Raw genomic sequence first — 23,522 nt, 5'->3', positions numbered from 1 at the left:
TACAATGTACTTTAAAGGTTCTTTTATACTAGGAATAGCCCTTAAACCTTTAAAAGAGGCTCCCTTATTTTTACCAGTCAGTGTGTTAACATGGCCTCAATTCTCCATAATATTTATTAAAATCTCAATTCATATTCCACTAAAGGCATGCTTGGAGCATGAGAATACAGTATGGTCGCATTCCTGGTAATACTGGTGTTTTGTTGTACATGTAAACACATCCTAGACTTTTAGGTTGGATGTGGATATTTTTACAGCTGTTTTGGTGAAAACTCTTAAACATGCTCGACCACACTGGTAGCCCTCTGCTAAATCTTCTCAGAAGATAAACATCAAAACATTTCTTGGTAGTTTTGTTGAGCTTCTTGTATTGTCAACTGTTTTCACTGGACATTCTGTATTCTCATAAATTCAAGTCCAAGGCTGATGGTGGATCTGAGGGATAACAGTAAACAGTCTAGGCATATTCTGTTTTTTTTAAAGTGACCTTCTAGCCAAGGTTCAGATCAGATTTTTAGACATTAGCGCCGTGGTATCGGACAGAACACGTATATATACACTTACTTCAGAGGGGGGAATATTTAGTCATTTGTAAATAAATTATATTGCAGTGTGATTTTCTACAACCCATGTGGGTTTGAGTCATAACAATTTTGAAAATATGATGCACTGTTGAGAAAAAAATGTGTGAATCCCTGAATTTTTCTTTGAGGAGCATTGTTCAACTGCATGAAAAATAGAGATCTTTAGTCATCAAAGAATCACACATTATCTGCTTTTGTACCAAATCAGATCTGTTGACATCACTTTTTTAAAATCAAATAGAATTAATAAATGATAAATGAAAAAATGTTGACCACCTAAAATGATGACCACCTAAAAATTATGTTTCTTTGATTTTACCAAATTGAAAACCTCTGGAATATGAGATGAATGGATGATCAATAGCCATAAACTGAGCTGAACTACTGGAATTTAGCATAAGGTAGCATCAGGTCACCCAAAAGCAGTGTATAAGACTGGTGGAGGAAAACATGCCAAGATGCAACTAAAAACTAATTAAAACCAGGGTTATTCCATCAAATATTGATTTTTGAAGTCTTAAAACTTGATGAATATGACTATGAATATTAACTTGTTTTATTTGCATTATTTGAGGTCTGAAAGCTCTGCACCTTTTTTGTTATTTTAGCCATTTCTCATTTTCTGCAAATAAATGCTCTAAATTATTTATTTGGATGCTCTAAATTTATTTAGAATTTGGGAGAAATGTTGTCTGAAGTTTATAGAATAAAACAATATTCATTTTACTCAAATATAAACCTATAAATAGCGAAATCAGAGGAACTGATTCAGAAACTGAAGAGGTCTCCTCATTTTTTCCAGAGCTGTATTTATTTTTATCATATTGTCCATCCACTTATGCCCGTCATTTATACACACTAATATATTTACGCATTTACATGAGTCACAAACTCTCATACTGTGCGAGTGTGAGTGGGTGTGTGTGTTTTCATGTAAAGGACAGAACGAGGTCATCTGACACAAGGCGTGCTGCTCTGTGTTTCGGAATTCACTTCCTGGAGATGTCTTTTCTACTAGACGGGAAGTAGTTGGCATTTATTTACATGCTAATGAGTACGAGATAGCCGTCAGATCACCTACTCAGGAAACACATGCACACACACACACAGATGTTCACATGCTTACATAGATCTTGCAAAAACAAACACAGCAGTTGTTTTGTGGATTATTTTAATGTTTTATGTAACTGTAGCTGCTCAAAATATAAAGAAGAACAGTGTAAAATACAATAACTTGTTTAAAGTTTATTTATTTAAATTATTTCAGCTCTGAGAATGTCGCATCCGTGGTGCTGGAGGGATTATTTCATGTCTTTTTGATACCCTTTTTTCACTCTGAACTAGATACTGATGTGCGGAGTGTGAACTGTGTACTTGTATAGCTGTACTTACAAGGCTATGTGTCGTATTACATTGTTTTATTTTATGCCATGGTTAGTAATACACATACATGAACAAAACTAAGCAAAACAACTATTCAGTGACTATTTTTACTATTTTATCTACTTATTTCTGTATGATCTAAATCTGAATTACCTTAATGTGGATTTTCCCTGTGTGTGTTTATGTAGTGCATTAGTATTATATAAGAAGTTGTTTTATTTTCTGATTATGTGATGTACTGTAGACTTACCATATCCTATATTTTTCTGTTTGTGAATGTGTGTGTGTGTGTGTGTGTGTGTGTGTGTGTGTGTGTGTGTGTGTGAATACAGGTCATCACACAGTATACATTGGTGTTCATGTGCCTAAGAGTTACCGGCGTCGTCGGAGACACAGGAGACCGAGGAGAGAGAGGAGAGAACGAGTGACAGAAGGAATTAACGACAAATCAGACGCTGAGAATGCTGATGACTCCGCCCCTAGTATCCTCAAGCCACTCAGTAAGTCACATGCTCCTCAAACATCAAGCAATCATTTCTAACACCAAACATCTTTTAAACCTAATTTATCAAACATTAAACTGATCTGCACCACCAGTGGTTCCTGTTTTTTCTAACTGATATGGAAGCATGGAACTGATGGAAGCAACTCAGCCATTTTGCATTGCTTTGCATGTAGTTACAGATTAATAATTCTTAGCTTATGGTGTCATGAAGTTTAAGGGGTAAGAGCCCAGCATTTCATACAAACAGCTTACATTTTTTACAACTTTCTTACATTTCGTACAACTTACATAAAATCTCTGACACAGAGCACGTCAAACAAGCGACATTTATATTTACATTTAAACATCTTAGACCCAGAACTCTCATTGCATTTTTAACACTTATCAAACACCAAACCTCTTTAACATGTAATATTTTAAACATCTTTGTTCTCAAGCACCTAAAATTTCAAACACCTAGTGACTGTGACACCTGAGAGACTAGTCAGACGGCTTCAGATATAGAAGGTTATTAGATGTTTAATATTAAAGATGTTAGATGTTTAATATGTTTAATATCAAAGCCAAAAGATATCAGCCAGGCATCAAACACAGTAACAGTACCAGAAACAAAAAAGCAAACAACCAAAACGGGCAAAATGACAAAACTTAAGAAAAGGCAAGCAGAGATCGGTTACAGACAGGCAAACATGACAAAGAATGCTTCTTATGCACCATCAGGAGTGTTGGCAATACTTTGCAAAGTCAGAGGCTTAATAGAATTGATAAGAAACAGGTAATTAGTGCTGTGCAATATGACGATAGATATCGTGGAGACGATAGAAAAGTGTTTATCGTGCTACTTACCTTCCATCGTCCCTATAGTTTCTAGAGTAATTTCATGAATTATTCATGCAAATATATAAAGTAGGCTACGATAAAATGTATTGGCGTGGTCACTTTGCATAAACTCAGTTTATATAAGTGATAATAAAGTAATCTTCGCTAAAAAAGCTTCATAATATGTTTTTGCGACGTGACGCTGCTTTACGTTATTTGACGGACACGCACGGACACGCCGGTTTGCGAAATGCTTTACTTTATTAAACTCATGAGAGCTGAACAATGGAGACGATGATATATATCGTTATCGTGAAATAAAAAATTCCATATCGTGATATATGATTTTTCCCATATGGCCCAGCACTACAGGTAAGAGTGACTCTAAAATTCAGGTGACTAGGATCTAAGGAAGAGTTCCTGATTGATGTGAGAGGTGTATCATGGGAAGTGTAGTCTATTTTGTGAGCAGAGACAGAGGGAAAGCCTGAGAGCGTGACGGTGACTTTAACACCTTATATTTTAAACACCAAACTTCTTAGACACTAAGCATTACACATGCATACAGTATGTTCTCAAATACCTTGCATTTTAAACACCTGTCATCTTAGAAACCTACATATACCAAGACTTCCAATTCACCCCACACACATCCTTAAATTCACTTTAAAAGCAACTATCATATTTTTTTATTTCTGCCTCCAAACACTTAATATACATCTAAATGTTCTTTAAACTCTTTTGATCCTTGATATCAAGTGATTTTATTCTTATATTTTCCCTTTCTGATGCACAATATCAACCTATAAAAACAACAAGCATTCTAGTCCCTCACAATCTGAACCTCCAGATCCTCAAAATGTATTTTACCTGCCTAAAGCACTCAGATAGCTTTTAGGCATTTTTAGGCAGGTAACTTCAGCCAAGTTGGTTCCTCTTTTCATACTTGACACAGCCAAGAAACAGGAGAAGCCTCAATTACTTAAATTCCACTTCAGCATTTTGGGTCCAAAACATTACCACTTATCACAGTGCATGATCAATTTCTCAGATGACTGGTGTATAGGTGTATATGGGTGTGGGTGTGGGTGTGTGTGACAGTCATAGGGAACAGCAGAGTGAGAGAGATGAGGGAGTTGAACGCCTGTTTCGCTAATCTCCAGTCAAGCTACTAGAACTGATATGTTAATCCAACCTACTTTTTTCAGTCTGTGAGCATATGCTAATCTGATGCGTGTCTGAATGTCTGTCTGTCTGTGTGTATGTGCTGTAACAGTTTGTTTAGGATTCTTTAAAAAGCATTTCAATGTAAAATAAAACTTAAAATTGACCACAGTATATAGAATGTTTTATTCACAAAAATGAAACAAAAAATGGCTATTGATGTTAGAATAATTTTTATTGTCATTGGTAAAAGGGACATGTTTTTGGCAGGCGTAGTTGTAACATTTTGTTAAACTAACCCCACTGTGTAGAAGCTGGATTTCAAGTGTAAATTCTTTCATTTCAATTCAAGTACCCTTATTTTCATAAATCACATTACAACAAAATACGTTCCTTCTTATAGCTCAGCTTAGAAAGCTGGGCTTAGTTAACCATGCTGACACAACCCTCCAAAACTGAAGCAGAGAGGGTTAATGCATTACTCACATGCCCAACAGTGACATTTTAATGGACGTAGGTAAAGAACTTAAAACCCTTTTATTAATAATTCATCACTTTTACCAGCTCTGTATTTGTATGTGTTTGTCTCTCACCCATTATCTCTTCTAGCACCTATCATTAATCCCTCACACACCCTTCTCACAGCCCCCCTCCTGTGCCCACCACTCTACAAACCAAAACGTCGACCTGAATGAGTTGCTTAGTCACAGGGTGCAGAGTAGGATCTCCTTATCCCCTTCTATCCCCTGTCGCCACCACGCCCCCTCGGCCAGTAAGCCGCTTCATTGTCCTGGTTTCTCCTCATGTGGTCACACAGCAGGTCGTCCGAGGTCAGGCTGGACTTAGGCTGTGGTCTTCTGTGAATAGAGTTGAACAGAGCATGAATCATTCCCGCTTTGTAGCAGATGGTAGGGTTGGTAGCAGTGGTTAAAGTGTTTACTAACATTGAGCTTTGTCAGGGGACGCCACATAATAAGGGTTTTAGGTAAGGCATCCAGCCTCCACTGATTGGGGAAGCTTATGGCATTGCTGTAAACCACTGTGAGGGATTCAGGCTAGTGGTCAGGTGGTAATGGTCAGTGGAGGAATCGGTTAGCTGTTAGCACTGTGGTGCTTAGAGGATTGTTGACATGTAGGGTTTAGTGCAAGAGGGACACTCATGTATTACACCTGTTTCTAGTAATGCTCTTTAGATGATCAACAGACATAATTGTGGGATTGAAGACTCCATAATATTAAAGCCATCGCCAGATGAAGTGAAGAACATATTATGATCTGTTGGTGTGGTTCCAGCAGCACTTGTTAAGGGTTCCTAAGATCAGTTCTTGAAATTGAGGCATTGAAGCAAAGTGAAAAAGAAAAAGAAACTGAAAAGAAACTGAAAATTGGCAAAACAGAGTGGCACGCCGCTGAAGTTTAAAAGGAAAGTAAAAAACTCAAATAAGGAAAGTTTAAGAAATTAACTAAAGAAGTGGTTGTGGCTGATAAACGTGCATTTTTTACAATGAGCTTGAACGCATCCTTGGTGATAAGCCCAGCTGTCAGCCATATAAACTCATTAAAAGCTTCTGTGATTTAGGCTAAAGGATGAAACTTAAACTTTACATGAAGCAATGCTCATGTCAAATATGGTTCAAATTAAAAAGGCAATGTGAACTGCCTAAAATACACATATATATATTTTTTATTATTATTATTTTCTTTTATTAATTTTATTTCTAAATTTTCCCATTTTCTCCCCAATTTACATGGTCAATTACCCAACCCACTTATTAGGACTCCCCATATCATTAGTAATGCCCCAACACACCAGGAGGGCGAAGACTAACACATGCCTCCTCCGATACATGTAAAGTCAGCCACCGCTTCTTTTTGCCCAGCTGCTGATGCTTGCCCAGCACTTTGAGGAAAGCGCAGCGACTCGGTTCTGATACATCAGCTTACAGACGCCCTGTGCTGCGGGCATCACCTTTTAGTGATGTGGGGAGAGAGCGCCATCTACCGACCCAGAGGGAGCAGGGCCAATTGTGCTCCCTCTGAGCGCCGGAAGCTTGAAGGCAAAGCTGCATGAGCGGAGGGTTCGAACCTGCCACCTCCATTTTTTATATATATATATTTTTATATATTTTTAAAAATATTTAAATCTTATTATTCAAACCACTTCAGGAGGTGGTGTGTGAGAAAGTGTGATATAGCAGTGATATAACATACCCTTCTCTTCAAAATACACTGAAGTACAAAAACTTCTCCCCAGTCAGTTAATCCATATGAACAGTCGTTTACTCATCAAAACAGACTAGGTTTTGCCTTCCCCTAAATTTAAAGAATTTTTATAGAACTATTATAGTTTGTAAAGTTGCAGATTTTGCAGCGGCAACCACCTTTAGCACATCTACGGATTTAGATTTCGGCTTACCAGAGATGCATTTGAGCTGTCAAAAAACAAACACTGATGGGTAGAGAACACGTTTGGATGCTACAAGGGACCCACCTCACATCTTACACGATAAAAAGCAGCTACTGCTAAGGTCTGAAGCTGTTCTGATACCACAGGACATCTGTAGATGTATTGTTGAGGTCATGCTTCAAAGGGTCAGGGCTGTTTTACTATATATAAATTCATGGAGAGCTACAGTCCTGCAGGTTATGCCTCCATCCCAATCTAACCCACCCCATTCAAGTGATCAATCACTCTTGGAATCAGCAATTGGATGGATCAGGTAGGTTTGATTAGTGGTTGAAGCTAAAGTCTGCTGGATGGTAGACCCTAAACTTTTTTTGTACATGGAAGTTGTCTTGCTAAATGAAAAAAAATGTCCTCATATGGGGACAGTAGTTTATTTTAACATTTAAAAATTTTGCCTTGCCATTTGGAATTAGAAAGAAACTAGTCCAAAAACAAAAGTAAACACAAACATTAGAACTGGATGTGAATTTTTACCTGCCCCTGTTTTTGTCTAGACTGGCTGTAGAAATGTTTGACTGCGATTCCTGTCATCTTGTTGAGTGTAAGGTTGTTATGTGACCACTAGATGGTACGGGCAGTGTCTCCATATGAGGCCAAAGGGTCACCAGGTGATTGTTCTCAGTTGGTTCATATATTGGCTGATTAATTTAGTTTTAGCACACAGCAGAACTCAGTGGGTTAAGGAGTGGTTCAAAAATGTATTGACTGAAGCAGAACTGACTGTAGAGTGGCTGACCAGGAGACCACAGTTTTATGGAATACACACAGTTAATTCTAGAGAACACACACGCTCACATGCACACACACACTTGCATGCACACACTAGCATCACCTCGTTTTATGGAGTTATCTTGATTATTATCTCTGATATTGTCCTGGAATTTGTTTATCGCATTTCAGAATGAAAACCTTCAATAGCGTAGTGACAGGAACATGTACGCACACAGACACACACATACACACACACACGTGCACTGAAGAAACAGAAACAAGTCCTACAACTCTAGTTCACCACACCCACCTCTTCTCTTTCAGATATGAATAGGTGCTTTCTGCTTCTGTCCGAGTTACTAATGATGCAGGAAAAACCCTGTTTGCTAAATGTGCTCAGTATTTCACAAGAAGCCAACAAGCCAGCAGGAATCAGCCTAACCCTTTTCCATTCTAGACAGGCAGTCTGAGTTATCTGAGAAATCTTCCTATGTGAGCTGCCCCCGGTGGAATGAGGAACATGTTTTGAGTAATTTAAGCAGACCACTTACCTTACGATGTCCATTTACTTTACCTTCCAAATTGCATGATTACTGTTGCATAAGTGGAATCTGTCTTATACACACTTAGAATGTCACAATGTCAGAATGTCTGTGTTTTCAGTGGCAAATCAGTCTGTAACACAGCACAGTAGGTTCTAGAGGAACATATTTTAATACTAAATTTTTAAACACTCTAGGCTGGAAAGTTAAGAAGAAGAAATAACCCTTTAATATTAATAATGCACTGATGTGAATAGTTTACTCATATTCACAGTCACATTCAGAACCACATTGCTGAGGATAGGAACAAAGTATGGTAGGAATTAGGGCTGGGAGATTTTCATCATTAATTTGGTTAATTACAATTACAGAATAACCTTGGTTACTTCCCTCTCACAGACCAACACACGCATATTTTCTAAACTAAGCATCAAGCCCAAATGGATCCAGCCGACACTCTGGAAATGTCACTTTAGTGGTATGGAATTGGTATGGTTTTAGGAAGCCAGATGTTGAACAAAACAATGTAATATGTAGACTGTGTTGAAAGTTTGTTGCCACCAAAAGTAGCAGCACAACAAATCTTCTCCACCACTCACAACACAAACACCCGGTGGGGTAAAGCATATATTTAGCTAGAAAAATAACTACCCTTCCCAAAAACTGCAGCGTCATCACTCTCCGGTGAGGATCCGATTAATTGTGGAAGACAATAATAATCTCTCCTTCAAAGTTTCTCTCACAGTAACTTTCTGTGACTCGTTTACTGCTTTCTGAAGTATAATCCAGTGTGGATCTATCGGCTGTGTGTACATGAGGACAGAGAGTGATATCAGCGCATGGGCTTGTAAACAATGCATCTAAACAGCAAAGATCACATAATAATTCATGAAATATCAGCAGAATTTAAATGTGACCCAGATTTGGGTCTTTGATGCTGTTATTGATCATTGATTTGTTGATTTTTTCTTTCAGTCTCTCCAGCAGCAGAGCGGATTCGCTTCATTCTTGGGGAAGAGGATAGTGGGCCGCCTCCTCCACAGCTCTTCACTGAGTTGGATGAGCTGCTGTCTGTTGATGGTCAGGAAATGGAATGGAAGGAAACGGCCAGGTAACGTAAAAAATATTAATAAACAATTTTTTTCTTTAACAGACTTTATTTTAGGTTCTCTGAAAATTTGCTATGGATTCTTATACCACTGAGAAATTAACAAAGACATCGCCTAATGAGTTCAATATGATCGTTTGTTGACTGTTTGTTAGGATTGCACCAAATGTTAAAATGAGTATTTTCTTTTTCTTATATATATCACAAAAATAGGGCTCAATGGGGTTTGCAAAATATCGAAATATATTGGATTGTGAGCCCCGTATTTTAATAACATTGTAAATAGTATTTAATGCTTCACATCAATGACACTGCATGTTCATGAATCTATATCAGGTGTGACATTTCAGACATACAAAAATGCAAAGGCATCCACATTCTTACACATACATACATACGCACATGCACACATACACACATAATCCCATGTCTAGATCTCAGAACCATGGTGCAACTTTGTACACTGTATGGATCATGTGTTCCATTCTGGCTGGAAAGAGACTGCCCAGAACTTCACACGCACACAAACAGCAATCTAGAAACCTTCCTAGCCTTTCTAGGAAGTTGCGAAAAATGTATGTAAAATTCCACAGTTCTACAGACCGTCAAAACTTTTCTGAGACATAACACACACACAAACACACACACACCTGTCTGGAATTTGAACTTGCTCTGTCACTAATCTTTATGGTTACTGTTACATAAGCAGTGGAAACAAAAGTGTATGTATTTGAGCAATGTGGACAAAGAGAGAGAGAGAGAGAGTGCGTAAGTGGACACACTGATGTCAGTCATGTGATAATAGTAATGACCAGCCATGACTTTGCAATAGAGTGAGAGACATAATGATAGAGAGAGCATGAAAGATACTGAAGGATGCACAAAAAAGCAAAGCCACAAGTTATGTTTCAATTCCTATACACACGAAAATAGCCAAAATATGTCTGACATGTCTAATGTCAGTGTCAGAAAAAAAACAATCAGATTAAAATAAAACTGCGCAATAATAATTTGAAAAAGACAAAGTCAAAATTAAGTAAACAGAAAATAAATTAATTTAAAGGCATAAAATAATAATAATAAAGTGTCAAATCTGCATCTCATTGCAAAGCTTGGGGACAACCACAACATACAGCTCTGTAAAAAATTAAGAGACCACTTCAGTTTCTGAATCAGTTTCTCTGATTTTGCTATTTATAGGTTTATGTTTGAGTAAAATAAGCATTGTTGTTTATTCTATAAACGACAGACAACATTTCTCCCAAATTCCAAAATAAAATATTGTCATTATTTTCAGAAAATGAGAAATGGATGAAATAACAAAAAATAGCTTTCAGGCCTCAAATAATGCAAAGAAAACAAGTTCATATTGATGAAGTTTTAAGAGTTCAGAAACCGATATTTGGTGAAATAACCCTGATTTTTAATCACAGTTTTCATGCATCTTTGCATGTTCTCCTCCACCAGTCTCCAGTGAAGAGAAGTCAGTGCAGAAGTAATTTATTCTTTTCTACAAAACATAGCTGCAGCATTTTGCACAAATAATAACCTATTAGTGACCATCAATTACCTAAAAATGTAACAAATTGAAAGCATGAATTATTTTCTAAACATGAATGATAAAAACAGTTAACCGCTGCATTAATCTGTTTTTAATCTATTTCTTTAAGACCACTAAATGTCTGTAACAGTGTCTGTAACCACTCCAGTAACACTGATTCTGTACGCTAGTCCTGGAAAACTTCTGACCTTCAGAAGTTACTCCAAAGACACCAGATCCAACTAATTAAACTAATTCCAACTAATTGGAAGCCATTGTTTTAATGCAGGAAAGCACTCTAAACATGTTTAAAAATTATATAATGAGAGTTAAATCTATTTAGGCTCTTTGCCAGAGAATCTAATCTCAGATTCATCCATGCGTGATGGGATGGTTAAGGGTGATTAGTAGTGCTAGGAATCTGCACTGTTTTTAAACTGTATAAATCAGGCCCTGGATTCCCAAGAGTGTCCTATTTAATATTTTCTAAGATATGCTTCTTAACTTAGCTTTCTTAACTATTTAGGGTAAAAAAATATGTCTAAAATAACAGGAAAAGTGGGGATTGAGCCTATTTAGTCTAATTTTAGATTTGTGATGTTTTAAACTGCAGAGTTATGGACCGCTGAAAAATGCCAAATAATAAGGCACTTCTTAATGTAAAATCTTTTTCTTTCTCGTAAGAAAGGTGTGTGAATAAGACCCATTGTTCTTAAAGATGAGGAAATGATGGTTTCTGATGTCACGCCACAGCTCTCATATTTTCTAAGAAAGATTTCTTCCTGTTATCTGTTTCCTTTTCTGTCACTTTTGTTTAAACACTTTAGCATTGTCTTTTGAATAAAATGTGGGTCTATTTGAGATTTTAAATAAATGGATTTGGGGTTGAATATTATCAAATAATTATTTATATTTATGCATTTATTTGTTTTATGTTATGAATACAGTTCCAGGGTCTTTTTTTTTATTTTTTTTTTTTTAATGTGGAACTATTAGATCTCTGGCAAATTATAATACCTAGTGTTCACCTGTCTGAAGGAGATGAGATTTCCCAGGTGTGTTAGTTTTCTGCTTGGCTGCACTTCAGTTCACCCTAATTCCATTACTTAATTTTTTTAAACCTCTTTTTTTAACCCCTCTGTCTCACACACTTGCAGAAATACAAACTGACTTCTGGATCACTGTATCGCTTTCAGTGTTCCCATAAGACAAATCAGACCCCTTTAACTTCCAGGTGCTGATTCCCGGAGGGGGTAAGGCTTCCGTCAGGGCTGATTTGATGTATGTAATTTCAGTGTGGACCCTCAAAGTATCCGGAACGTTTCATACAGCAACAAAGACCCAATTCACTTACGGCCTCTTATTAGCCGCGTGCCACTGTGGGCCTGTGTTTGAGAGTGTGTCTACGTGCGTGTGAGTTTCTGGGGTCTCTGGGTTTACCGCATATCAGATAACATAGCAGGTAAGCCAGGATTCAGAGTGGGTAAGTAGAGTGTGTGCAGGTATCAGATCTGAGCCTCAGCTCGGCTCAGATGAACTCAGTAGCCACTATGCTCTTCTTTCTTCCAAAATGAATAAAGATGTGTGTGTGTGTGTGTGTGTGTGTGTGTGAAAAAGAGAGAGAGAGAGAGGGAGATTAGAATTCACATTGTCACTGAAGCGTGTGTTTGGATGAAGATATCACTGAAAAATGAACCTGAAGCAGCCGATTGAATCTTATTTTTGTTTTACTTTAGATGACTTTGAGACCTTGTGGACAAAAGCATTTAGACACTTGCCTATTTGTTGTTTTCTTTTGTGGACAGTAGAGAGAGTTACTGCATCAAAAGCAAATTTAACTCTGTTTTAAATACTTTGATTTTGAAAAGAAACGAAAAGCATGTTTTCCAATACTTTTGCCCATACAGTGAATATAGTTGCTGACCAACAAAAAAAGCAAGTATCTCAGTTTTAGTCCATTCGTCCATTAGTTTACTTCATAATTAAAACAGTTTTAAACTGTCCCTCACATTGTGCCATTTTTTTTTTATGAACGAACCAATAGAAATATTTAAAAATGACCTGAAGTGAACTCTTTTTACATTGACTTCCATTGAGGTTTTTTTCTCTCCACTGTAAAGTTGCTGTTTTTGAGATACTTGATTTTCTTTGGAAAGCGATGATATAGAACTGAGACTTGGTGCTCCAATTAGGGATATATATACTGTAGGTCTGGTTATATGGGAATGAATCTTCATAACAATGCTATAATAATAAGAATTGGAGTCTGTCAATGCAGTGTCTTCTGTCATTTTGCAAATATTTACATGCAGTGCATTATAAATGCATTATTATTCAGTGCTTATGCATTTTATATAAAGTCTCTAAGTAGGTAGCCTTTAAATAAAGTAATACCAGATGATATTTTTTAGATTTTTCAGGTTTAGTGTACTTTAGGTTTTGTTGTAAAATATGTGTCCATGTTGCTCCCCTCACCAGGTGGATAAAGTTCGAGGAGAAGGTGGAGAAGGGTGGAGAAAGGTGGAGTAAGCCTCATGTGGCCACGCTGTCTCTGCACTCACTGTTTGAGCTAAAGACCTGCATAGAGAAGGGCACTATCAGGCTCGACATGGAGGCAAACTCACTGCAGCAGATTGTTGGTAAAAAAACAAACTAACAAACAAACAAACTACCCCTAAAATCCCAGCAGCTCTTTCTACACTTTCTGTATTTCTGCAAATAAGTTTATTTATTGTTTTCTCTCTCTCTGTTTCTCTCAGAGATGATCACAGATAGTCAGATCGAGAGCGGGCTGCTAAAGCCTGATCTGAAGGAGAAGGTCATGTTCACGCTGCTCAGGAAACACCGTCACCAGACCAAGAAGTCCAACCTGCGCTCGTTGGCAGACATTGGCAAAACTGTTTCCAGTGCAAGTAGGCTGTTTTCCAACCAAGAGAATGGTAATGCTGGTTTGGTTTAATTCTATAATACACTAACTTTTATTTACTTTCTTACTTTCTCTCTTTTTTCTGTCTCTATTGCTTTGTTTCTATCTTTTTTTCTCTCTTTCGGGGCTTTTGCACCTTTAATTCAGCTTTTCTGATAAACAATGATTTTGAATGTCGCATGGAAGCTAAAAAAAAACACTTCACTGACTTGTAGAATATGCATGCGGGCCCTCGTGCACCGAATGTAGATGTAATTTCTGCCAGAAATGCTGGTTTGCTGTAAATCTGTTTGCGCTAAAAATTCTAGCTAGATGCCGGCAGTTACGATCATTACCACCCACTGCACTACTGCATCTAAGTCTGCATCTACTGTGTGTGGTAATGTCTTCTATGATGTATTCCTAGTACACACGTGACACTTTTAAGGAATGTAAAATGCCCACATAACTTCAGAAATGGAAAGTATGATACACCTGGCACTCACTATTAGGCCTCGCTCCAACTTGTACCAGTGTGGGCATTCCCAGACCGTCCACTGAGGTAACATTTCATGATCAGTTTACACAGTGCTATCCCATTACTTTTGGCACAATACTTTCTAGTGCTTCAGTGGCACCTGGAAGCATTAAAGACTCCTAGGACCTCATTTGTGCTCCTCTGCTTTAAATGTTTTTTCCATAATCTTAAAAAATGAGAAAAAAGTCAGTGTGCAACGTTAACATCGACACGCTATGTTACCCTGAGTTGTAATAGTAGCCTGAATGTATGAACTTAAAGGGGTGGCAGATGGTAAGTTCTGATAAGGAAAATAAAGAGTGAGAAGAACATTAATAAAGTTATGCTAATTTGAACACTCGTTGCATTCTAAGCGCTGCTGCTCTGCTTTCTTGCTGCTGGCTTGCGTGTGTCACTTAACTGAGCCAAATTAATATACTTGAATTGACTAATTTGTTCACAATACAAGGTTTACCTTAATCCCGCCAAATCGGCCGTGGTGTGAATCAGTTTGAAGTGAATCAAATTGCGCAGACTAATTTGACTCCTTTGACGCTAGTAAATGGCCTTTATACTGTATTGAAAGCATTGAACACAGAAGAACCAAATCGTTTGTGACACCGTATTGAATTGAAAAATCATCGAACATTTGGAGCATCATGACGCAATGCAACAGGGGAACGTTCAGTTCAGGAAGGTGCGATTTGCATGGTGACAAGTTGAGATTTTCTCAACTTCATGCAAATGAATTATGACGCGGTAAAATAACATTTTACAATGATTGGTTGACTGGAACAAATTCTTCTGACCAAGCACAGACCCAGGGGTCGGCGGACCGCACTGTCTGCTTTATAAGCTCTTGATTCATACTGTTCATATCAGCGGAGAGGTCCTGAAGATGGCAGAGAGGCTTATAACTGCTGTTTCTGGTTTATATGATGCATTTCCAGAGAAATCTGGAGAAAAATAAAGCTTGGAAGAAAGTAGTAAATAGCATGCTAACCGTCCACGCTGATACACGTGCAAACAACCTCGAACACACCCACAAGAGACAAGCGTGGGGCGACACAAGTGACTTGACACCTGCCACACGTGAACGCGGGGTAACTGTGATGTGCTACTTATACAAGCATTAAAGGGCTAAAACTAGCTTAATAAATACTAAAGTTTCTGTTACTGGGTACAGTGTGTGCAGTATGTTTGCATGTCTATTTGTTTCAAATTCAAATTAGATCTGATGTCAGATTAGATCTGAAATCTAAATATCTTAGTAAAGTTAGCTTAAATCCTTGTAGTAGTTCTAAGCCTGTCTGTGTTCCTGTAACTGATAGCGATGAGGAAACACTGATCTGAAGGTTTGCATTTGAGCTAAATCTGCAGTTTTCTAAAGCTTTCCAAATGTTCTGCTTTAAACTGATCTTTCTCTCTTCTTCTTTTTCTCTTCCCCTTTTCCCCTGTCACGGCATGCTTCCTTCTCTTTTTTCTCCCTCTGTCTGTGTGACTGTGTATGTATGATACGAAAGTACGTAGTCCTCTTGACCACCCTGTGCCTTGCTTTAACACCTTTGAAACGGAAGACCAATTACAGATGCAAAGAAGCAACAGCATGGGCCTGCTCTGTAAGTCTAGAACCGGAGATCAAATGTAGAACTGACCAGAAAAAGTAAAACAAATAAGCAAAAACCTCTCTATTAGTTTAGATCAATGACTGTAGAAAGCATGATTACACCACAGATCTAGTGCATCTGCTGGTTGGCTGCAGTATGATGTGTAGCTCTGCAAATCCTCATATCCCAATTGTTTTCTCCAAATTGTCTTTCCATCTCTAGTGTCTTAATTCAAATATTTAGTTAGTGTGATTGCAATATTTTCTTACCTGGTTAACTTGGTCCACAATGTTCGAGACTCTAAAATGTGTGTCAAAGGTGGGCTTGTATACAACTTTGTTAATATCTCAGATTTTTGCCCATTAGTGGGCACAAAAGTGCATGTCCATGTATGTCACAATAAATGAACATTTAAGTTTTTCAAGATATGAAGATCAACTTCGGCATGCTTATAGAACTCGTTGCGTACTTTCAGAAACTTGTACAAAGCAATACAATACAAGCTATTGAGTCAGCAAATTGTCTATTGTCGCTGTCCAATTAGAAACAAGTATCTAATTTTTGTCGATTTTTAGTTTACTAAACAATTTGAAACACAAACTATCCCTTACAACAGATCAATAGAAATACTTCAGAATTACCTGAAATAATCTCTGTTTACATTGACTTCTATTGAAAGTTTAGAAGGGTTTTTCTCTCTCCTGTAAAGTTGCTGTTTTGGAGATACTTGTTTTTTATTGGACAGCGACGATATACATAGAGGAGCACAGACACCATAGCAACCATAGAAACACCTTAGCAACCAACAAGCATTCACTTACCAACACCATAGCAGTTTCCATGGATACATAGCAACACCTCAGCAACTATCTAGCAACAATTTAGCAACACCATTGCAACCCCCACATATACTATAGCAACACCTTAGCAACCACTTAACAACATCTTAGCAATCACCTAGCAAGCACCTTGCACCACAATAGCAACCTCTGCAAATACCATAGCAACACCTTAGTTACCAAAAAGCATCCACTTACCAACACCATAGCAATCTCCACAGATACCATAGCAACACCTCGGCAACCATCTAGCAACAATTTAGGAACACAATTGCAACCCCCACAGATACCATAGCAACACCTCAGCAACAATTTAGCAACACCATTGCAACCCCCACAGATACCATAGCAACACCTCAGCAACAATTTAGCAACACCATTGCAACCCCCACAGATACCATAGCAACACCTCAGCAACAATTTAGCAACACCATTGCAACCCCCACAGATACCATAGCAACACCTCAGCAACCATCTAGCAACAATTTAGCAACACCATTGCAACCCCCAGAGATACCATAGCAACACCTTAGCAACCACCTTGCAACACCATGGCAACCTATACGAATACCATAGCAACACCTTAGCAATCACACTGACAGTTTCTGCAGGAACTGCAATCTTATTGTCTCTGTGCTTATTTTGCCACATTTTTATTTTCCTCCTGAAATCAGTTTTTAAATATTATTTGACTAAGCTACATTTCGCTTAACAGCTTGGGCTGGATAAGATTGTTGTCTCCAGGACCTGCATTGCACCCTTTATTATATATTTATGTGGAGTAGCTGTAGTAGTGGAACAAATGCAGTTTTTTATGGATTTTGGATGTTGGAGTTCCAAGCAGGACATTAAAAGTGGAACGTCACCTTTGGTCAGATTTCCTACCAAGGCAGGAGAGCCTCACTTATTCATTTCTATAGAAATCCATGTTTTCTACAGTCATTGATCTAGAAAATCTAGTCTAGACTCAGTCTACTCGCTAAAGAAGGGCTTGGTATTACCTAAAATGTTGAACAAGTGTGTAGGAGAACGGCAAAGTAGAGTGGAGTCAATAGGAAAAAAAACGTGGAGTGTTGTGAATTCCAAGACTCAGCTCTTAATCTGTGCCTGGAAAACCCTTCCTAAATACGTTTAATGCTTGTGTAAATTTAGTTTAGTACACTCACTCACGCACGCACACACACGCACACACACACACACACCCGAACACCACCCAGCGAAACTCAATCTGTCAGATAAGGACATTCTTTGCCAGTCCTGAAGCAGGTAGTGTTACAGAGGAGCGTAAAACGTTTACTCATTTAAAAACGAACATTGGTGTATTTGACCTATGATAACTACCTCCACAAAGCTGCAGCTACACAATAAACAAAAGTATTGGGACATCTATGGATCCCACCTACAAGAACTACTTTTATGACATCTCTTTTTAAATGCATAGGTATTGATGTGCATTCTTTTGGGAAAGGTTTTTACAAGATTTGGAGTGTGTCTTTCACTAATGTTTAAAAAAAGCAGACTGCATGGCTAGGTCCTGTATTTAATAATTTAGTGTACTCATAGCATTGGAATTGAATGTGTCCGTATACTGTAAAAAATATGAACAGGCTCATTGTGAACTCAGTTTGGCCTGTTAGAATAAGTATTGCGTAAATTTAAGTAATAAAAAAGGCAAAGCAAAATATCTAATTTCTTTTGCTTAAGTCTTTTCTTGTTTAATTTCAAGGTTTTTCTCTTTCTCTCTAAAGGCTGCTTTATTTTATAATTTGTGAACAGCTTTTAGCTTCTCATTGCTGACTGTTGCTTTGTCTCACCTGCACAGGTAGTCCAACCACAGCCCACCGTAACCTGACCTCCAGCAGCCTCAATGACCTCTCCGACAAGCCTGAGAAAGATCAGGTACATTTAGCCATTGAATATATCTTTGTAATGTGCCTATATACAGTTCTGGGCTTAGGTGATATGCACATAATCTCATTATTATTACTATAAATCATTTATCTTTTTATGTAGAGAGTGTTTACTGTAAAATCTCAAGATCACAGCAGAAGAGCTGCAGGAAACACAAATACAGAAAAAAGGAACAAGAATTTCTCATTCTGATGAAAGTAGTTAGAAGGAACATACATGAATGAGTATTAAAAACAGTTTATCTGATTATAATAAGTTTATCTGATTTTGCTGTTTATAGGTTTATGTGTGAGTAAAATGAACATTGTTGTTTTATTCTATAAACTACAAATAAAATTTCTTCCAAATTTCAAATAAATATATTGTCATTTAGAGCATTTATTTGCAAAAAATGAGAAATGGCTGAAATATATGCAAAAAAAAGTTCATATTTATAACATTTTAAAAGTTCAGAAATCAATATTTGGTGGAATAACCCTGTTTTTTAATCACAGTTCTCATGCACCTGGGCATGTTATCCTCCACCAGTCTTACACACTGCTTTTGGATAACTTTACTCCACTCCTGGTGCAAAAATCAAGCAGTTTAATTTGGTTTTATGGCTTGTGATCATCCATACTCATAATTTTAAGTGGTTTCTTATTTTTTTCCAGAACTTTATATGAAATATTAGAAATGTGTTTAGTAATTATTCCACTGTTATTTTACGTTGCAATATAAAATGCATGAAGCTTCACTGAAGCACACACCTTCACCTGTCACAGTCATCAGAATGAATTCATGGGTGGAGTCATTAATGCATTCAAGGCAATATTGAGGTCAGCAAAAATGATTGAGGTGATTCAGTAGAATGACGTTTCTACACCTGTGTTTCTCAAAACCTGCTTTCTAGCCATTTCTTTGGCTTTGGCAATGCAGTTGAGTAAGATTAAAACTCATTTTTCATAACACACGCAGCAGAACTGACCCACTGTCCTCAGCGTTTGGCTCAGATCTTTTGTTTGAGGAAACTTCATGACTTGCCATGTATTAGTCTAGCTGGAGAGACTGGAGCTGGGTCAGAGAAGGATACTGCGGCTGGGAGAGAGTGGAGGACAAACAGTGACCTCAATAACAAGCTCACACAACTCTTTGTTTTCACTCTCGCTCATTATTACACAGTCAACAGCACGTTTGACTTTCTCTCACACACCCAGGCAAACATGAGCACACTTCTTTAATTGATTCACTCATACTCACGAGTACAGTTTATACACATGTACACGTGAGAACCTTCTAACGCTTTGGTTTCACATGGGACAGTACTTTGATTCGGAAACTCTCACGCAGTCGGTTTTATTAATGTGTTTCCGGTCTTGTTCTCGCAGAAATGCAGTTTTTTTTGTCCGCGCTTTGGAGGTTGCGTCAGAGTCATTACCTCCGTCATGTGAACAGTACTGCTACTGTATTCAGCTCTCACACCTTTGGAGTCGTTACACTGATAACCTACGACACGCACAAACCTTCACCCAAATCCCGCTGTTAAACATTCACTCACTCTGTGAGGCCTCTGTATGCAAATAGGGGGTATGGACAAAAGTATTGGGACACCGGCTCATTCATTTTTTTTATATTTTCTTCTGAAATCAAGAGTTATCAAAGTATCTAATCCTGCTTGTGTTTAAAAAAGGCATTTAACTAAATTTTGAAGCATGGCTGTGAGGATTTGATTGTATTCAGCGGCAAGAGTGTTAGTGAGGTTAGAATTTTAATGATCAACATTGGTCAACATGGGTCATTCCCAACTCATCCCTAACTCATCCTTAAAGTATTGTATAGAGCAAAACCATCAATACAGCGAACACAGTTTCTTTGCTGCACAGCTACATAGCTACAAATGATTTTAACTCCTCCAGCACACACTTGTTGTCTGGCATGGCAAATATAGATTTATATTTATCTGCTCCAGGGAGTTCTATTCATCTCATTAATCACTAGACATGCCCTATCCGGACAAGATTAGTTTCTCAGGGGGTCCTTGGGTAATTTTCTCTTTTATGGGGGTTCTCTGTGATTTTATTCCTGTCCAGAATGACCATGAACGTGTTTTTATTTATTTAGACGTCCTCTGATAAATTACAGGCTGCATTACCGACTGTTTTTTGCTCCATGGTCCTCTGGTAATTTTAGTCCCGTCTGTATTTACATCTCTGAGTTTCATCACCTTGTGTTTAATAATATAGCTATTTGTCCACTGCCACACACTGTAATTACACTTTAGTCACGCGTTTCCACAGAGATTCACGTAAACACAACAGCTAGTGGACATGGAGGAGCTACTGAATGCGATGTCATGTGACTGAGAGAGCCATAAAAAAAAAACTCCTCCTTTTTTTTAGAAACGTAGCTTTAGATATGTTTTTTTCCTTTTTTTAACTAAAAATAGCTAAATGGGCTGAATAGAAGGGGTGTCCACAAACATTTGGTCGTATAATGTGTTTTGGTTTCTCGTGTGTGTGAGTGTTTCCACGAATGCGGCCTCTCTAAAATGTCCTGTTTTCACAGTACTACTGAAGCTCAGCCCTTATCTGTCATTCCAGACAAGCAAATAAACTGAATCACCGCCTGACCCCTGAGAGTCCACAACTCCCCCTCACTGACTTATCAAGCGTCTCCGCGTCAGTTTGTTTCATATGAGGCCAGGCTACGCTAGTGTACAGTGAAAGTCTTATCTCTGACCCGCGATAAACACTACTTGCAGGTTGGCCACTGTGTGTTTCGCAGTAGCTGGAGCGTTTGATTTCTGAGAGTGTTTATTTAACCTGAAATCCTGCGTGAGTCAATGAGTTTAAATGCTTAATGTCAGATTGAGGGAGAGAAATGCCTATTTTTTTCCTGATGACCTTTTTTTAAATTGGTATGTCGGTGCAATTCTTTGATATTAAATTTCCAGGTTATTAATGATAACTAGTGAGCTTTAGTACTAACTGCCTTTTAATATTTAAAGTATGCACGAAAGTATGTACACTATATTGCTAAAAGTATCTGCTCACCTGCATTGTGTTTGGTGATGTAAAGCTTTGATGGAGCTGCTCTGCCATTAAAAAAAACAATTACATAAAGCTCTCTACACACTCTTCATAAGCTGATCTGAAGGCCACATAAAGTTTGGATGTCTGTAGAGATTGACAACCTCTGCTTATTATGCACCTCTGCATCTGCTGACCCCACTCTGTTATTTCAAGTTGACAGAGTGAGTTGCTTTTGCTCTTAATCACTTACTCTTTGCTATAATAGTAAACTTAATAATAAACTTTAACTAATGTTAGTAGTAGCAGTCTGCATGTGTAGTGCTTGGTTTTATACACAAGTGGCCATACAAGGAATTGAAACAAAAATAATAATAATACTATTCCTGTCACACAAACCCTTGTGTTTTCCAAATGGTAATTATACAGAAGAGAAATAAAATAGCTGTAAGTTTATTAACTGTTATGTTGTATTTTGTGAAAATAAAAATAGAAAAATGCTTATCTGTGCAGTAAGTGTTTATTTCCTTAATTACATAAGAATTATATTTTAAAAAAATGTAAAACATTTCATAAAAAGTATATTATTATTATCAAAAACACTGTAAGATAGATGTAATGGTGTTACATGAATAAATAATAATATACTTTAGTATTGCGATATTATTTTTTGCTTATACTGTACTATATTAAGTATACATTTTCATGTGGCTCTGAGTGGTCCAGCGCACTAAGGCGTTGCTACTATGATCAGGAGATCGCCCGTTCGAATCCCGTTCATGTAGCTTGCCATCAGCTACCACAGCCCCAAGAGTGCACGATTGGCCTTGCTCCCTCCGGATGGGTAGATGGCGCTCCCTCCCCACGTTATTTCAAAGGGTGATGTCCGCAGCACAGGTGTATCGGAACCATCGCTGTGCTTTTCTCCGAGTGCGCTGTGATGCTACTCAGCAATGCTGCATCAACAGGAGTTCGAAAAGAGGCGGAGTCTGACTTCACATGTGTCGGAGGAAGCATGTGTTAGTCTTCATCCTCCTGGTGTGTTGGGGCATTACTAGTGATAGGGGGAGTCCTAATGAGTGGGTTCGGGAATTGGTTGTGTAAATTAGGGAGAAAATGGGATCAAAATCAGAAACAACAAAAAAGTGGTTAATTTGGTGTTGTTTTAGCACTGTTGTATTACATGTACTGTTCTGATTGGATAAACCTTTCTTTTACTAAAAATGTATACATGTGATGGTGTGTTATTTATACTATGACAGTTATGACAATTATGTTGACATTGGGGTGCTGTCTGGGGAGAAATCTGGAACCAAGATTTATTTCTCAAACTATCTCACAGTATACCATTAACTTTTTCACAATACTGTATTTATGTTAAGCTGCGTCTCTTCTAAGGTAATCAATGAGTTTGAATGAGATTTTACAGAGAAAAGTACTGTATATATGTTGCATTTATCTCTCAGTCAAACCTTTGGTTGCACTGGGGTCATGTATAAAAATGCTTGTGGTTCTGTGCTCTGAAGAGGTCTTTTGTGACTTTAATATGAAGCACATTGCAAAGCTGTTTTGTACTAATTATCTTAATTTGCCCTCACTTTTATTTCTGCTGTCTCTCTGTCTCTTTTGTAGTTAAATAACAAGTTTATGAAGAAAATCCCGCGGGACGCAGAGGCGTCTAACGTTTTGGTGGGGGAGGTTGATTTCCTGGACTCTCCCTTTGTGGCGTTTGTGCGGCTGCAGCAGGCTGTCATGCTGGGAGGACTCACCGAAGTCCCTGTGCCCACACGGTAATGACCAGTAACATAAATAAACACGGGACACACCGCACATTGCTCCCACCTTCACACCATCCTTGGTCTTTTTACTGGGCTGGCTGCCGATTAGTGAATCACAAGTCTGTTATATGTGC

At 37.9% G+C, this 23,522-nt stretch overlaps 2 protein-coding genes across 12 annotated transcripts in view; one reads left to right on the top strand and one right to left on the bottom strand.

Annotated features, from left to right (window-relative positions):
* rpl35 (ribosomal protein L35) overlaps nt 1-23,522 on the bottom strand; it is a 657,733-nt gene that overhangs the window by 113,730 nt on the left and 520,481 nt on the right. The gene's annotated exons all lie outside the window — the stretch shown is intronic.
* Nucleotides 1-23,522, top strand: part of slc4a4b (solute carrier family 4 member 4b) — a 77,984-nt gene that overhangs the window by 26,314 nt on the left and 28,148 nt on the right. For 2 of the 4 annotated variants that reach the window (XM_007233979.4, XM_007233980.4), the window contains exons 3-9: nt 2,300-2,467; nt 9,151-9,286; nt 13,302-13,462; nt 13,583-13,762; nt 15,769-15,864; nt 18,514-18,590; nt 23,243-23,400. In XM_007233979.4, the coding sequence (XP_007234041.2) occupies nt 2,300-2,467; nt 9,151-9,286; nt 13,302-13,462; nt 13,583-13,762; nt 15,769-15,864; nt 18,514-18,590; nt 23,243-23,400 (976 nt within the window). The remainder of the gene's footprint in view (nt 1-2,299; nt 2,468-9,150; nt 9,287-13,301; nt 13,463-13,582; nt 13,763-15,768; nt 15,865-18,513; nt 18,591-23,242; nt 23,401-23,522) is intronic. The other 2 variants (XM_007233981.4, XM_007233982.4) reach the window with 1 other exon arrangement.

Source organism: Astyanax mexicanus, chromosome 17 (assembly GCF_023375975.1).
Source record: "Astyanax mexicanus isolate ESR-SI-001 chromosome 17, AstMex3_surface, whole genome shotgun sequence".
Classification (NCBI taxonomy): Eukaryota; Metazoa; Chordata; class Actinopteri; order Characiformes; family Acestrorhamphidae; genus Astyanax; species Astyanax mexicanus.
Note: the sequence above shows the minus strand (reverse complement) of the source record. Positions and strands in the feature narration are given on the sequence as shown.